Source organism: Dendrobium catenatum, unplaced genomic scaffold, assembly GCF_001605985.2.
Source record: "Dendrobium catenatum unplaced genomic scaffold, ASM160598v2 fragScaff_scaffold_1077, whole genome shotgun sequence".
In the NCBI taxonomy this organism is placed as follows: domain Eukaryota; kingdom Viridiplantae; phylum Streptophyta; class Magnoliopsida; order Asparagales; family Orchidaceae; genus Dendrobium; species Dendrobium catenatum.
Genome location: NW_021319539.1, coordinates 574,410 through 589,543, shown reverse-complemented (window position 1 = coordinate 589,543; position 15,134 = coordinate 574,410). Strand labels below are relative to the sequence as shown.

General features: G+C 33.6%; 2 protein-coding genes across 2 annotated transcripts; both read right to left on the bottom strand.

Moving 5' to 3' along the window:
- Window positions 1–4,825: 4,825 nt before the first annotated feature.
- Window positions 4,826–6,891, bottom strand: LOC114580530. Its single transcript, XM_028698392.1, has 4 exons — window positions 6,143–6,891; window positions 5,896–6,058; window positions 5,377–5,748; window positions 4,826–4,903 (listed from the first exon to the last, which is right to left on the bottom strand). The coding sequence occupies exons 1-4, from the start codon at window positions 6,889–6,891 to the stop codon at window positions 4,826–4,828; spliced, it is 1,362 nt and encodes a 453-aa protein (XP_028554225.1).
- A 5,187-nt stretch (window positions 6,892–12,078) lies between these two features.
- Window positions 12,079–14,575, bottom strand: LOC110107054 (mannan endo-1,4-beta-mannosidase 1-like). Its single transcript, XM_028698391.1, has 5 exons — window positions 14,222–14,575; window positions 13,880–14,074; window positions 13,645–13,767; window positions 13,315–13,520; window positions 12,079–12,454 (listed from the first exon to the last, which is right to left on the bottom strand). The coding sequence occupies exons 1-5, from the start codon at window positions 14,573–14,575 to the stop codon at window positions 12,079–12,081; spliced, it is 1,254 nt and encodes a 417-aa protein (XP_028554224.1).
- Between the last annotated feature and the right edge of the window lie 559 nt (window positions 14,576–15,134).

Genomic DNA, 15,134 nt, shown 5'->3' with positions numbered 1-15,134 from the left:
AAAGGAGAGTCACGATTGTAGTGTAATACTCGGAGGGTGCCTTCGGGGAGTGGATGTTGGTCGAGTTGACCGAACCACTATAAATTTTTGTGTTCTTTTTTGTTGCTTCCGTACTTTATTTTCCGCACTTATTTTTGTGGTGTGATTTTGGTTTATGTGATTTTCACTTCTTTGTGAAAAGATTTTTTAAAAGATACCAATTCACCCCCCCCTTCTTGGTTAGCTTGGGCCAGTTCTATAGGGCTTAACATTCCTATCGAACTTTCAAATTCTACTCTTACTTGATTAGATACATGGTGGAGACAAAGGGCCAAAGTCAAAAGGATAACGGAAGGAGATCAAAATTCAAATTTCTTTCAAGCTTATGCATCTGCTAGAAGAAATTCAAAATTCATTTCTAAAATCAAAGACGGTTTGGGAGAAGTAATAGAGGATTAGACTCTTATTCATAAGGTCTTGCTAGACCATTTCACAGAAAAATGGAGGTACCGAAGATGCAGTTTGGAAAATTGGCCGAATTGCTGAAGCTGCCTTGAAGATTAAGACAGAACTAACCTGAGCAAGGAATTTTTGATTGAAGAAATGATTGAAGCAGTGAAGAATATGAGCAACAACATCTCCCTAGGAATAGATGGTATTACTTTCTCTTTTTTCAAAGCTTATTGGATTATCATAAAGATGATTTATGGAATGCCATTAAAATGTTTTTTTATACCTCTGTTATGGATCATATATGGAAGGAGACTATTATTGTTTTATTCTCAAAATCAGTAATCCTCTAACTCCCTCTAATTATAGACCGATTATTTAATGTATTTCAGTTTACAAAGTGGTGGCAAAAATTTTTATGAATAGACTGACTCCAATCATGCATAAACTAATCTCTGAAGAGCAAGCGGCTTTCATCAAGGGTAGATCCTAGTCCGACCATGTGTTAATAGCTCAAGAGGTCATACACAAACTTAGAATTTCAAATTCTAAAAAAGAGTTTGTTTCTTTTAAAGTTGATATGGAACAAGCTTATTATTCCATGGGTTGGCTTACCTTGGAAAAAGCTTTGAGCTATTTTGGTTTTCTTTGTTTCTTCTCTAAGCTGATTTTAGAATGTATTAAAAATTCTAAATTCTCTATATCTATCAATGGTAGCTTTTCAAATTGGATTGAAGGTCAATGTGGCTTTAGACAAGGTTGCCCCTTGTCTCCTTATCTCTTCATTCTTTGTGCACAATTATTATCAAATGCTTTCAAACAAAGATGTGCTTCATTAGGAGTTCGAATTTGTGCAAATGGACCTTCTATTTCTCACTTCCTATATGCAGATGATGTGATCATCTTCTCATAAGCCACTCTTAAAGCTACCAAACAGATTAAATATGTTTTGGCAAATTTTTTCAATTGGACAGATTTGTCCATCAACATAAATAAGTCTTCTATGATGTTCAGCAAAAATATTAGAAGAATGAGGAGGAGATCTATTGGCCGAATAATGGGGCTCAATCCAACAAATCAGATAACTTATCTTGGAGTAAAGCTTACAATGAGAAGGTTAGTCAAAGATGATTTCATTTTCATTATTGATAAAGCATTGAGAATGACAAACACTTGGGGTAGAAGACTTATTTCTCTGGCTGGGAGAATTTTGTTAACAAAATCTGTCTTGCTTTCATTCACTACCTTTCATTGTACCAACTCCCTTGTTCCCAAAAGTATTCTTTATGAAGTAGATAAAATTTGAAGAAGCTTTGTGTGGAACAAATCAAATGGTAGGAATGGCATTCACTATGTTAATTGGAAAACTATGTGCTTGCCTATCAAATGGGGAGGTAGATCCCTTCATTCTTGTTCTACTAAAGTTGGTCCTTTAAGATAAAAAATTGCTTGGAAATACTTGAATGATATAGACTCTTTTCTCCATAAAGTATTTTTTCCAAAAAATGGGAATTTGCTGGAAAAATTAGACAACAAAAACTTGGGATCATCTGCTTGGAAAATCCTGAAATCGGGTGGTAAAACTATTAGGCCTCTTATCAGATGGAAGCTGGATAATAGGTCTGACATTGATACTGTTAATGACGTATGGATTTTGGATAAGAGCATTGCTAAATGGTCAACCTTCATTGCTCCTAGTGACTGCAGCAGATTCACTGTTTCAAACTTTCTACTTAATGGAAGTTGGAATGTAGAAAATATGAAAAGATTCTTGGGAGAAGACTTGATCAATCTTATACTACAGAACATTGTCCCAAACTGCTCAAATGAAGATTGTATGGAATTGTTGTTTAAATACAATGGAAAATCTTTATCTTCTATGGTCTTTGAATTATCAGTGAAACAAGCTGAACCGAAAGAATTCTGGAAATGGTTGAAGAAAGCAAGACTAAACCCAAAAGTTGAATCCCTTTGGTGGAAAATCTTCAACAATGCTCTTCCCAGTTGTGATTTTCTGGAACACAGGAGATTACTTAGGGACAATCAATGCCCAAGGAGCTGCAATGCAATAGAAGATAGAGATCATATTGTAGCTAATTGTGAAAAACTGAAGGAAGTGATGAAACAGATTAAGGAATGGGGATTTGTTTTCCATGATTTCCATTATATACAAGACTGCTGTAATCATTTGTCTACTCAACCTCCATTCATGATTAACCTCTATTGTTCGGTGGTGTATTTTACTTGGAAATCAAGGAATAACTTCATTCACAATGGGAAGGAGGATAGTTCTCTTAGTATTTCTTCCAAAGCAATTAGCTTTGCTTCATTCTTAAATCTTGAGAATCATAGTATTACGGGTATATGGGATGTCAACCAACCTTATAGGTTGTTTAATACTCATTGGCATCCCCCTCCACCCGATTGGCTCAAAGTCAACATAGATTCTTCATTACTTTCTTCACACAAAGCCGGAATTGGAGGAGTGTTCCGTGATCATAAAGGAAGATTTCTTCTAGCATTTGGAAAACCGTACACTCATTGGGATATATCGTCTTTGGAATTTTTAGCCACACAATCTATTAAGGAGATGCTAAAGGATTGGATGTTTAAATACAAGGGAATCATCATAGAAGGAGATAATATCATTGTCATAAAGTTCTTGAAGGAAATCAAGAAGAATGGTGAACCAAGGTATGCAAATATTCATATATTTGATGAGTTTAATAATGTTATCTTCAATTGTGTTGATAGAAGTTGTAATAAGTTAGCGGACTTATGTGCCTACTATGGTATCTTGTCTTCTTTTATTTGGGATGATGTTAGTCTCAATAAGATTCATCCTTTATTTATGTCAATATTAAAGGAGGAATCATTAGTTTGAGTCTTTTACTTTGTAATAGTTTCTTATTTTTCTTTAATGCTAATCGAGTCATTTTTCTTCAAAAAAAAAAAAGAGTATGAAACATGTGAGAGAGCGTCCACAGCAAGAGATTGAGGTGATGGGACCTTCAAACCGTGCATATGACAATTCCTTGCCTTCCAGTTCATATAAACAACAATTAGATATTCTTTTACAATGTTTGGATTTAGTACAAAGAAATACTTCAACATTTTCGAGTAATCTTCATCGCCATAAAAATTTGGCAAATGAATGCCCCAATTTTCCGAAGCAGTAAAAATTTCCACAAGTTTGCTACATTCGGACGTAATATGAAAATTATCTTCCTCATTCATATAACCTCTTGGACAAGTGCTATATTCCCGAGTCTTCTATAGTTCATCCAACAATTCGTAGGTAATGAATTGTTAATAAGCCTCCACCATAACATTTTGACTTTAGCAAAAAGTTTAAATTTCTTCATCCAATTAATACTAACACTATCCTCTTCATGTATGTTTCTAGCTTGAAAAGCAATTGCAGCCATAGACTTTCGATTATTTTCATACAACAGCTCCACTTCATCAGTTCTCAGTTCTTTGTCAATGGGAGTTTTAATAATAATATCAATCATATCAACATAAAAGATATTTTCCAATGAATCCATTTTCCATTCTCCATTTTCATCTATGAACGAAGCAACATTATTGTCTTCTATATCTTGAATATTTATGCAAGTCGGCCAATCATTCAGACATCTATCCAATATCCAAGTATCATTAAGGATATTGATAGATTCTCCATTAGAAATCCTCCAACTAGTGATTTTCTTCAAAGAATGAGCACCATCTTTGATAATACGCCATGTCGTAGAAGATTTTTTCCTTGAATCATCATTCCAGATTTGATAACCATACTTTGAAGATATAATCATATTAATAAGAGAAGTCTTACTATTAATAAAATTCCAGGTAATTCTCTCTCTAACAGATCCTGTCCTCATTGCTGCTCCTTGGATACCCATCCACCTTTCTCAACTGATTTACAAAGAATGTTCCATGATATATAATTCATACCTCTCTTTCCTCCTTCTTTATGCCATAAGAAATTCCTACAACACTTATCCAGAATTTGAAGAATTCTTTTGGGAACTAGAGAATAAGCCATAGAAAACAGAGGTATCGAAGAGAAGATAAATTTCAACAAAGCAATTTTACAATCAAAGAAAGATTCCGTAGACCCCAAGCGTTAAGTTTATTGAGAGCTTTGCTAAGAATGAAATAGAAATCATTATAGTTAAGTCTTCTAACATCCAGCTTTATTCCCAGATAAATCAGTTCCTTGACTTTGTGAATACCCAAAGTTCTCCCAACAGATTTTTGGTCCATCCGAAAAACAGACTTTCCAAATAAAATTTGTGATTTTTCCTTTTTTTTTTACCATTCCATTCACAATAGTTCATCATAATCTTGTTAATACACTTTGCATTGGAAGAAGTAACTTCAGCCACAATCATTACATCATCGGCATATAACAAATGCGAAATTTAGGAATATTGGGAGCTAATTTGATGCCAAGACCTTGTCCATTCTCCTGTATATTTTTTGTTAACAATTCAGAACATAAAATAAACAAATCTGGAGACTGAGGATAGCCCTGTCTAAAGCCGCATTCAGCATGTTTCCAGTTACTTCTTTTCCCATTGATAATAATGGAAAATTTTGGAGAAGAAACACATTGCATAACAAGATTAATAAAGATCTCCAAAAATCCCATGATGTAAAGAATTTTCTTCAATGTATTCCATCCCATGCTATCATAAGCTTGCTCCATGTCCAATTTCAGCATCATAAATCTGGGCTTAGATTTAGAAAATCTTAAGTTTGTTGATTATCTCATGAGCTAGTAGACAATTATCAGAAATTGATATAGTTGGAACAAAGGCTACTTATTGTTCTGAAACAACACTTGGAATGCATACCTTCATTCTATTCCATATCATACTTGCCACCAATTTGTAAATGGTTTGGCATAAACTAATGGGTCTAAAATTTTTCATTGTTAACCTTTGGGATCAATATAACCAAAGTTTCCCTCCAATCCTCCGGCAGGCTTCTCAAATCAAAGAATGATTTAACTGCTTTCCACACTTCTATATGATAGATATTCCAATAGCTTTTAAAGAAGAAGGCATTAACGCCATCATTCCCTGGAGACTTATTATTCTCCATTTTTTCCAAGATAGCCACCAATTCATTTTTACTGAATTCTGCCATAAGCAAATTTTGTTGTTCTACATTCAATTTTTTAAAACATTGCTCCATAGGCCATCCTTCCAATGAACAATTTTTAAATTTCCATTTGCTCTGGAAAAAGTCTTCAAAAATGCTATGAATTTCATCCTGATCATTAACTAGAATGCTATCCAATTTCTTAATCTGATGAATAAGATTACCATTCCTTCTGGAATTTGCAAAATTCTAGAAAAAATGGGAATTTTGATCTCCCTCTTCTAACCATTGAGCTCTAGATCTCTTCCTCCACCACATTGCTAATCTAGCAAGAGTTGAATTAAGGTAATTAACCTTCATTATCAAAACAGCCAACTTATCAGGAGAAAGTCCTGATTCACTTTCCTCAACTTGAAGGGCTAAGATATCTTCATGTAACTCCTTCTTTAATACATTAAGATCCAGTAGTTTCCTCTTGCTCCAAAAGAACAAAATCTTAAGAGATCTGGCTATCTTCCTTTTAAGGACATCCGAATTAGAACCAAAATAAGATTTATTCCAAGTTTTTTTGACCTCACCCTATGAGGCTTTATAAGAGTACCAAACATTCTCAAATTTAATAGAATTATGATAAAAGACCTGAGAATTAAGAATATTCAAACTTATCGGACAATGGTCCGATGCAAGGTCCAAGTGATTGATGACAATAAATGGAATAAGATCTAAGGCTTTTGAGTTGAGGAAGATTCTGTCTAACCTTTCCCATATACGAGCAATACCTTCCTTGTTATTGCACCAAGTGAACTTAGGTCCCCTAAGACCAATATCATGAAAATCATTCTTATTTAAGAACTCCATCATATGTTGTGAGCCTTTAGAGAACAAGGATTTTTTTCCACCTTTTTTGTCATAATTAGAAAGAATGCAATTGAAGTCTCCCCCTATAATACAAGGTTCATCAGCTGTAGTAAACCATTCAATAAGATCCCAAAGATCTCTTCTCTCCCTCACAGTTTTGCTTCCATAAATAATAGCAATGGTCCAAGCAATGCCCTTCACATCTGTTAATTTACCAATAATGCACTGGTTTGATGAAGTTAGAACATCAAACAAAGAAATACCATTTTTCCATAAGGCCAGGATACCACCAAATTTTCCTCTTGCATCAACATGAAAAAAATTCCATTTATTACCAAGAATTCTATTGACCTCATTTCTATCCATACATGCTAGTTTAGTTTCTAGTAAGCCAACAAAGAACACACCATTATCCTTAATAACACTTCTTAAATAATGGGAAGCCTCCTTCTTCTTAGCACCCCTACAATTCCAAAAAAGCAAAGATGACATTTAAGGAAATGATGGGGAAAAGCCCCCAGCACTTTTCAATTTATCTCCACTTTTCCTACCTCTTAGACTATTCTTAAGAGGTCCAAATTTTTTAGGATCCTTCTTCCCTTTATTGGATGAAACAACCTCCTCATTCTCCTTCACATATGATTTAATACATTCAAAACTACGAGGATTCCTTATAACTTCATTCTGTCCAGAAAGCATTATATTAATCCCTTCATTTCTAGCCTGAATGCTATCCACAACAGCATAAATCTGTACATCTGTATCTGTGGTAATTTGAACTGGATCACATTTTTCCTTCTTAACAAAACCTCCACTATCTGCATCTTTATCTTTAATAGACTTCACTGGAATAACAAATTCCCCTTCTTCCAATATTCCTTGCTCAACAGTAGCATTTATAATTATTTTTTTCCTTTGCACTGGGATTATATCATCCATTGTCTTTTTATTAATTACCATAACCTCTTCAAGAGAACCATGATTAGTTGCTTTAGATTTCTCTTGTATTACCACAGACCTCTCATTGAGTAATTTAGAATAATTTTCTTCAGCATTGAAAATGGATTTCTTAACAAATTTGAATCTTGGAGTTGCCACCATAGGCCTTTTACTAAAATGGACAGATTTCTTCTTACCATGATTTACCACAATCCACGAGCATATCCTTAATTATTACTTAATTTTCCTTTAACAGTAAGAAAACTATTACAATTTGAGTTTTTTATAAACAATGCCATTAGCAACACCTTTATCTCCAGCCAAAACATTTTCACTAGGATGTACAGCCTTATCATTAGCAGGTAACACCACCTTAACAGTGTTACTAGAAGAATTACATTCATTTGAATTGTGTCCAATTCTACCACAATGAAAGCATAGTGAACCAATTCTTTCATATTGAACTTCTTGAAAAAACAGCCCTAAACAACCTTCAACCCATACACCTTGATTTAGCTTTTCATCAATCTTAATGCAAACACATACTCTCGCAAATTCTCTTCTTCCCCAATTAAAAGTATTGCCATCCAGAAATAAAGGTGTACCAATTTTTGAACCAATTCTAGTAATAGTTTTTCATCCCAACAAGATAACGGAAGATGTGGTAATCTAATTCAAACTGGCGAGATTAGAATTTTAAAGGATAAAGTAGAAAAACTTGGATTCCATTCTTCCATTCCAATGATATGTCCAGCAACGAACCATGGTCCCCCACTTAAAACAGTCTCCATACTTTCAATTGAATGAAATGAATATAGCATCCAATCCATACCAAGATTGGTCTAATGAAAATAACCCAGTTCCTTCTATTGTCTCCTTTGCTCATTGCTAATAGCTCCAAAAGGAATGGACTTACCAAAACCTTTAATCACAATAGAGTTGCGTAGCTTATGGATATTTTCACTTTCATTATAAGAAAGGATTTTGACAACTATACCATCTTCTGTCATATCTACACTTTCAGGCGGATTAACAATCCTTATATAAGGTTTCCTCCAAGCATTGGCTTTCTCATAAGAATTGATAAAACCTGTTTTAATACTTCCATAATTTAATTCTCTATCAGTATTACTCTTAAACATCGTCTCATTACATGAGACATAATTAGATTTGCCAACTGATGTTTCAACAGCAGATGAGAGAATTTGTGCATAAGCCGGAACAGAGCCTGTTTTTGGAATTTCAGAATGTACCAGAGAATTCGCTAAATCATCATAGAGTTGAACATTTTTGTTAACAAGATTCAAGGAATTCGCATTTATCACACTATTGCCATGGATTGCATTTGAATGTCCGAATCTATTAACAAAAATCTTCATACCTGATGAAGAAGCATCAAGATCAAAAGTTTTAATCAGAGAAACATCAGGCCTCTTCACCTTACAAGGTGTATTGCAGTCAAAATATTGGCAAATACCTTTTCTCTTACCTTCAGTAATAATAATCTTCTTTGGAGAAATCATGTTGTTCTCCTTTATTACGTACCAATGGGCCAAAATTACGTCTCTGCAACTCTTTATTAAAATCCGGCTTTGAAAGTTCCAAATGACGACTAGCTTCCTCTCCGATTGTACAATCCTGCCAAATAGGTTGTGTCGAAATCGAAGAGTTAGGTGAAGGACGGCGACCATCTGCCATCATTTCAAACCGAAAATCGGAAAAACCGAGAATCAAAATTTCAAATGGGAGTTTCTCTCACTAAACAGGAGTTTCTACTATTCTCATTTGACTAACAAAAAAGTGACTTATAAAGGTAAATAAATTGAAAATCATAAAAGAATTGACATGATATTAAATTGATGATTTGTTTTCTTATTTTACACTATAATTGAAGGAGAAATAGAAATAATAATGGAAAATTGCTATCAACCACATTACCTTGTTAATGTTAAATAATATACCTATAAATTAAAATTAAATAAAACAAATATGATAGACTTATAAAAAAAAAATCAACATATTTGTTAATTTTCTTGATTTAAAGAAACCCTTAAGTAAATCTTTAATCTATCTAAAGAAGAATCATTGAATACACACAATACAAGAGTTAGATACATTCAAACTTTTATTTTACCTCTTACCAGCAACCCTATTATACAAAATAGACACCAAAACAGAGGCCTCCTCTTGTCAACATGATGTTTGCTCTGCTAGGGTTTTCGCCCTTGTCGACGCTCACTATTGTGTGGGTGATATCCGTCGCCTAATTCGTCTCATAGAAGTCCTCTTTCTTCTCAAGATCATTGTCTTCAGTGCTCAACTTATTTCATTTTTTTTGGTTTGATGTAATCTTCCTGGCTTCGGGACACGAGATTTTTGCATAGTTCTTCATCTGCTCTTTTGTTTAAATATGCCTTATTTGGGCATCAAATTGTTCGGTCATTTTTCCTTATTTGAGAATTTCTTCTCGCCGTGGATTGTCGGCATTGTTGATTTCGGAGGATGAAATTAAAACGCTCGTTGCTCCTTTTGAATTTTCTTTAGTAGGCAAGTTTCCTTGCCGGAGGTCTTCCATTGACGTCATTTGGAATTTTTTTTTAATCTAAAGCTTAATGGTGATTACTCGATCACTGTTCTTAATCCTATGAAAATTCCAATAAAGCTTCCTATGATTTTGATTGTTGTATGATCTTCTCTCATCATTCTTATTTTGTTAGTAATTGTTTTATGAAAGTTGTGAAATGGACCCCGACTTTGGACATTGAGGTTGATTCTCCTATCATGCCCATATGGATATCTTTTCCTTACCTTCGGCCTCATCTTTTCTCCCCTTAGATCCTCTTTTGATTGGGTTCCTTGTTCGGGCGGACTTTATAAATCGATACTGCGACGGCTTATAGTTCCCGTCCATTGGTTGCTTGCATCCATGTTGAATTGTATGTCACCGAAAATTTCTTGGATAAGATTTGGGTGGGTTCGACTAATTTCAGTTACATTTAGTAGGTGATTTTGGATGATCTCCCTCACTATTGTGAGCACTATAATTCTTTAGGTCATTTGAATGATGAATGCTGAATTTTACATCCCCATCTTAATACTATTGCTAAATCCCTTCCTGTCCTATGTTCTGTCTCGTGTGAGTTGGTTGGGGTAAATGTGGTTAATAGTGAGGGGGCAACTAATGGTGTCATTTCCCCTATGGTTCCTAATCTTGAACAAAACTTATTTACTCTCGTGCTGCCAGTGACTCCATCTGTTGTTGCTAATATTAATGTTGTGGTGGTATCTTCCTTGGATATTAATAAGAAGGAGGTTGGGAGGGATGGTTACCTTTTGGTGGAATCTAATGCTCTTATGGGTGTTGGCTATGAGGTTACACATGTGTCTTTGTTATCTAATGACCTACTATTTTGATTTCTGGAACTGCGATTGATGGTAATGTTTGGAATCTCGTAGCCTAAGCGGTTTCTAGTGTTCTTGAGGAGGGAAATTGTAAAAATTTGTGGAATGTGGGTATCGATTCTAATGTGGGTGGCTTGAGCCCTATTTGCTTGGTGAATATTGTTCCTTCCACATCTCCCCCCACCCTGGTTACTTCTCCTATCATTAGTGATGTTGATGATGAGGAAGAATTTTGTTTGGATTCTATGGTTGGGGATGCTGGTAATCATTTAGTTAACTTGGCAGTGTCAAAAACTTTTGTTGATATTCCTATTTCGGTCATGTACAATACGGAGTTGAAAGCCTATCTGGCATTGTCTATGAGTAAGTCATGTGTGGATCATTTTGATTGGTTGAATATTAGGTTTCTAATGGTGATGTTGATGGGATTGAAAATGAATTTCATGATTCACAAGATATGTATAATTTTATGGCTAGACGAGTTGTTGATCAATCTGTTTCAACTGGTGCTTGAAATAGATCTAAAAGTAAATCTAAGAAAAAAATGTGATTCATAATGTAATTGTTCAGGCTTTTCTGTTGATTTGGGACTATGATGAGGCAATTTTGCCTAACCCCGGGTTGGCTTTGAGTTGGCAACCTTGGTGGTTAGTGTAATTTTCTCAGTGCTTAGAATTTCAGTTGGTTGGTGTGGCTTTCAACTGCTAATGGATGGTTATTTCTTTGCTACTTTGTGGATGCAGGATTGCCATATTGACTCCTTTTGGATTGTAGCAGTTGTTTTGGTTTGTGTGTTTTGTCGTCTCTAATGTTGCTTGGACCTTTGGGTTTCTTCTGGTGGTGCTTTCGGTGGCTCGTGTTGCAATGAGAATTGTGTTTTCTTTGGTGATGTGGTAGCTTTATTTTGTTGCCTTGTTTTCTTTTGTTTTCTTGTAATAGGTAGAACGTTGGCTCGTAGGTTTATTTCAAAGTTTATTTTTTTAGAGAGCTGCATTTTCTTTAAGGCTTGTAATTTCTCTTAGTAATCGAGTTTCCCCTTTGCGGGTTTTTTTTTTAAATTAAAAAATAATCATTGAGTTTTTTGAGGGTTAAAAGCCTTTGAGACTGCTGGTATATTATAATAGATGTAGATGGAGCTTCAGATACTAAAATTGAAGGAGAAAATACAAATGACAAACTAAAATTGCTTTCAACCACATTACCTTGCTAATGTAAAATAATATACCTATAAATTAAATTTAAATAAAACAGATATGATAGATTTATAATTAAAAATATATTAAAATATTTGTTAATTTTCTTGATTTAAAGAAACCCTAAGTAAATCTTTAATCTATCTCAAGAAGAATCACTGAGTTTATTGAGGGTTAAAAGCCTTTGAGACTGCTGATATATTATAATAGATGTAGATGGAGCTTCAGATAGTATAACCTCATAACCATCTCTAAGGCCATCCAAGCCATGAACCAAAAGTTGCCAAAATAAACTTCCGACTCCGGCACTACCTTCCCTTGCTGAGGCATATATATTATCATATACTATTTGATAGAGACTATCTCTCTCATTCACACTAATCAACCCTGAATTTAGCCATGGCCGACCAAACTCTGTGATCAAAAGCGGCTTGCCAAGGATTTTGTCGGAGTCGCGAATGTGCACTTTGATCCATGATTGAACGAAATCAAATTGGTCTATTATACTCAAGCTTGGGATCCTGTAAATTTCAAGATATTAGTACACTTGATGAATAGTGGTGCTACATACATATAAGATCCGATTAATTAAAAGCAATTGAATAAAATTGAATATTAACTTGTTTGCTCATTTATGTTCGTGAACATACATACTACTTTGCTTCCTAATAAATAACATAATGAATATAATTTGATTATCTACTTTGTGCTCTTATATCACTTATGTTGTCTTTATGCATACTTTTTGTCATGTAAGTTTGGTGTAAATATAAAAAGGTAGCTTGATTAATAGATTACTGTTTATTTTCTATAAATAATTTTATTTTAATAAACAATATTTAGAATTAATTGATTTTCATATAGTATGATTTAAAAGTTATTTTGAAAAATTGCTTGAGAATTTTTCTTGACAAAATGTAGTAATATATTTTCAATATTCTAGAAAGCTCAAATCATTTTTTTGTATAATATTATTTAAAGTTTTTTGGAGGACATTTAGGTCAATTAAGGAAAAGTTACACATACATACACCATATACTTAAGATTTCAACCCAAGATCACTTTGCTGATAGTGAAATCTCCCGACTAATAGAACAAGGTGAGATGCCTATATGATTTAAAAGTTATTCTCAAATATTGCTTTAGTATTAGACTTGAGTAAACGAAGTAATTAGAAAACAAAATTTAGGAAAATAAAAAGAACACATAAGGGTAGATAAAATGATCAGAATTAGTAAGTTATGTATTATCTAACACTATAAAATTTTTAATAAAGTATTTTATTCGGATTTGATGTTTAAAAATAAATCAGCAATTTTGTAAGCTTTTCTAATCAAATTTAGGATAAGTAACGATATTGGTTTGTTAAATTAAAACCTACCATTGTTCCGGATAAATATGTATTGTGGCAAAATCAATTTCAGGAACAAGATTATTGGAAATAAAATCGGAGCCAACTACATCATCGCCAGGATTAAATTGCTTCCTCTCAACAATGGAATCTCCATAGAACCCTTCTAATCCAATTTCAAGGAGGTGATTTTTGTCAATTGTTTTAACATAAGCTGACATCTCTTCAATCCAAACCTGCTTATTCATAAGTAAGATAAATTAATAATCTCATTATTAATTACGTTATGTAAGAATGATAAATTTATCAATTAGTTGTTAATATACTCAAGAATAACATATTAACAAATTAATTAATTACTTGTATTGTGTCTCCAGAGATATCACTATTGCATCGAGGCTCGTTGATCAGTTCCCATGCTAATATGATAGGATCATCCCTGTATTGTATCCCAGAGATCGAGTTGTTTCTTGTAAGAATGGTCTGTTTGAATTTATCAAGAAAAATTAATAAGAATTATTTAATTAAATAATATTTAACTAATTAATTAGGGAAAAATAAATAAAAGTAATTAGGCGTAATGATATTTACATACTTTGACATGGTTCTTGTAGAATCTCCTCACAAGATCATTAGTGAAGAAATCATCTGGAGAAGATATGGATTGACCTTTCTCTCTTGCCCATTCTACATACTGTTTCTTGCCTCCAAACTCCTCATAATTATTAACTAAGCTTAGGATGAGAAAAACTCCATTCTTCTTTGCCTCAGATAGCACAAAATCTAACCCCTGAGGTATATTCTTTATTTATTAAATGAAGAATCGAGTCAGGTTTTAAACCTAAAATCCTATGTAAATGAGTATTTTAACAAAATAATATAATAAATAAACATATGATGTATATGCATGCATAATGAATAGATTATAATTTGGAACCTTAAACATTTTCTCATCGTAAAATCCTGGAGAAGTCTGTAGAGGAATGTAGTCATCAGCATCACTGAATGCCCAAGTCCTTACAACATTGGTACCTAATAAAGAAGCCTGTTGCAAAGCGATAGAGACTTTTTCTTTTTCTGTTGGCTCGGAAGCCCTACTCATAAGCCAATAAGCGTTTAAGCCATTTATATAAAATGGCTGGCTATCTTTAACAAACTGTGTGCCATTTACTTCGATAAAGATTCCTTTAGCACTTTTCCTCTCCTGATCAGTTACAGGTAAGTGAAGACAAAGTATAGCTGTGAAGCTGCATGCTGCAATAAGCAGGAAGACATGAATGTTTCCCTGCATTGTTACTAAAACGGTTAGAGGAGGAGAGAGAGAGAGAGAGAGAGAGAGAGAGGTTTCATATTCATTTTATAGTGATTTTGATAAGAACAGATGGAGATCAAAGAAGGAAAGAAGGGTAGAAAAGTGAGGAAGAAAGTTATTAAAGTGTTTGATTTGAACTCTACAGCAGAAGATGTAGAGACGGGTAAGTTAGTTTTGATTTGATGGATTTGCTTAAGAAAAAAATACATTAAATAATATGAAGTAATAGATATACTTTGAATAGTATGGAGTAATAGAAAACGCTTGAGTGAGGCTGGAAAATGGCCGATTTTTTTTCTTAATTTGTATTTGATGTAAATGATTTGTATATGAAATTTGTATACTTTTGTCTAAGGGAGATTTTTTTTAGTTTTGAAAAATAAATTAATGTCCCAACTGAACAATCTATAAGAAAAAATTTGAATTTGAGTTTACCCTTTTAATAAATGAGTTGATTCAGATCGTGAATTTCAACCAGTTTATTAAAAAGATTGCGTTCGGATTGACCCATCAACTCGAGTTTGACTCTAAATTGAGT

Bases quoted from the DNA above. Each gene is read 5' to 3' on its own strand.
- LOC114580530 (XM_028698392.1), bottom strand. From the start codon at position 6,891: ATGTCATCTTTGCTTTTTTGGAATTGTAGGGGTGCTAAGAAGAAGGAG. The intron at 6,059-6,142 runs GTACTCTTATAA...TGTCCTTAAAAG, and splicing joins ATTAAATTTGAGAATGTTTG to GAAGATAGCCAGATCTCTTA. The intron at 5,749-5,895 runs GTTAATTACCTT...CTTATTCATCAG, and splicing joins TGGCTGTTTTGATAATGAAG to ATTAAGAAATTGGATAGCAT.
- LOC110107054 (XM_028698391.1), bottom strand. From the start codon at position 14,575: ATGCAGGGAAACATTCATGTCTTCCTGCTTATTGCAGCATGCAGCTTC. The intron at 14,075-14,221 runs GTTCCAAATTAT...AATATACCTCAG, and splicing joins ACGATGAGAAAATGTTTAAG to GGGTTAGATTTTGTGCTATC. The intron at 13,521-13,644 runs GTAATTAATTAA...ATGAATAAGCAG, and splicing joins TCTCTGGAGACACAATACAA to GTTTGGATTGAAGAGATGTC.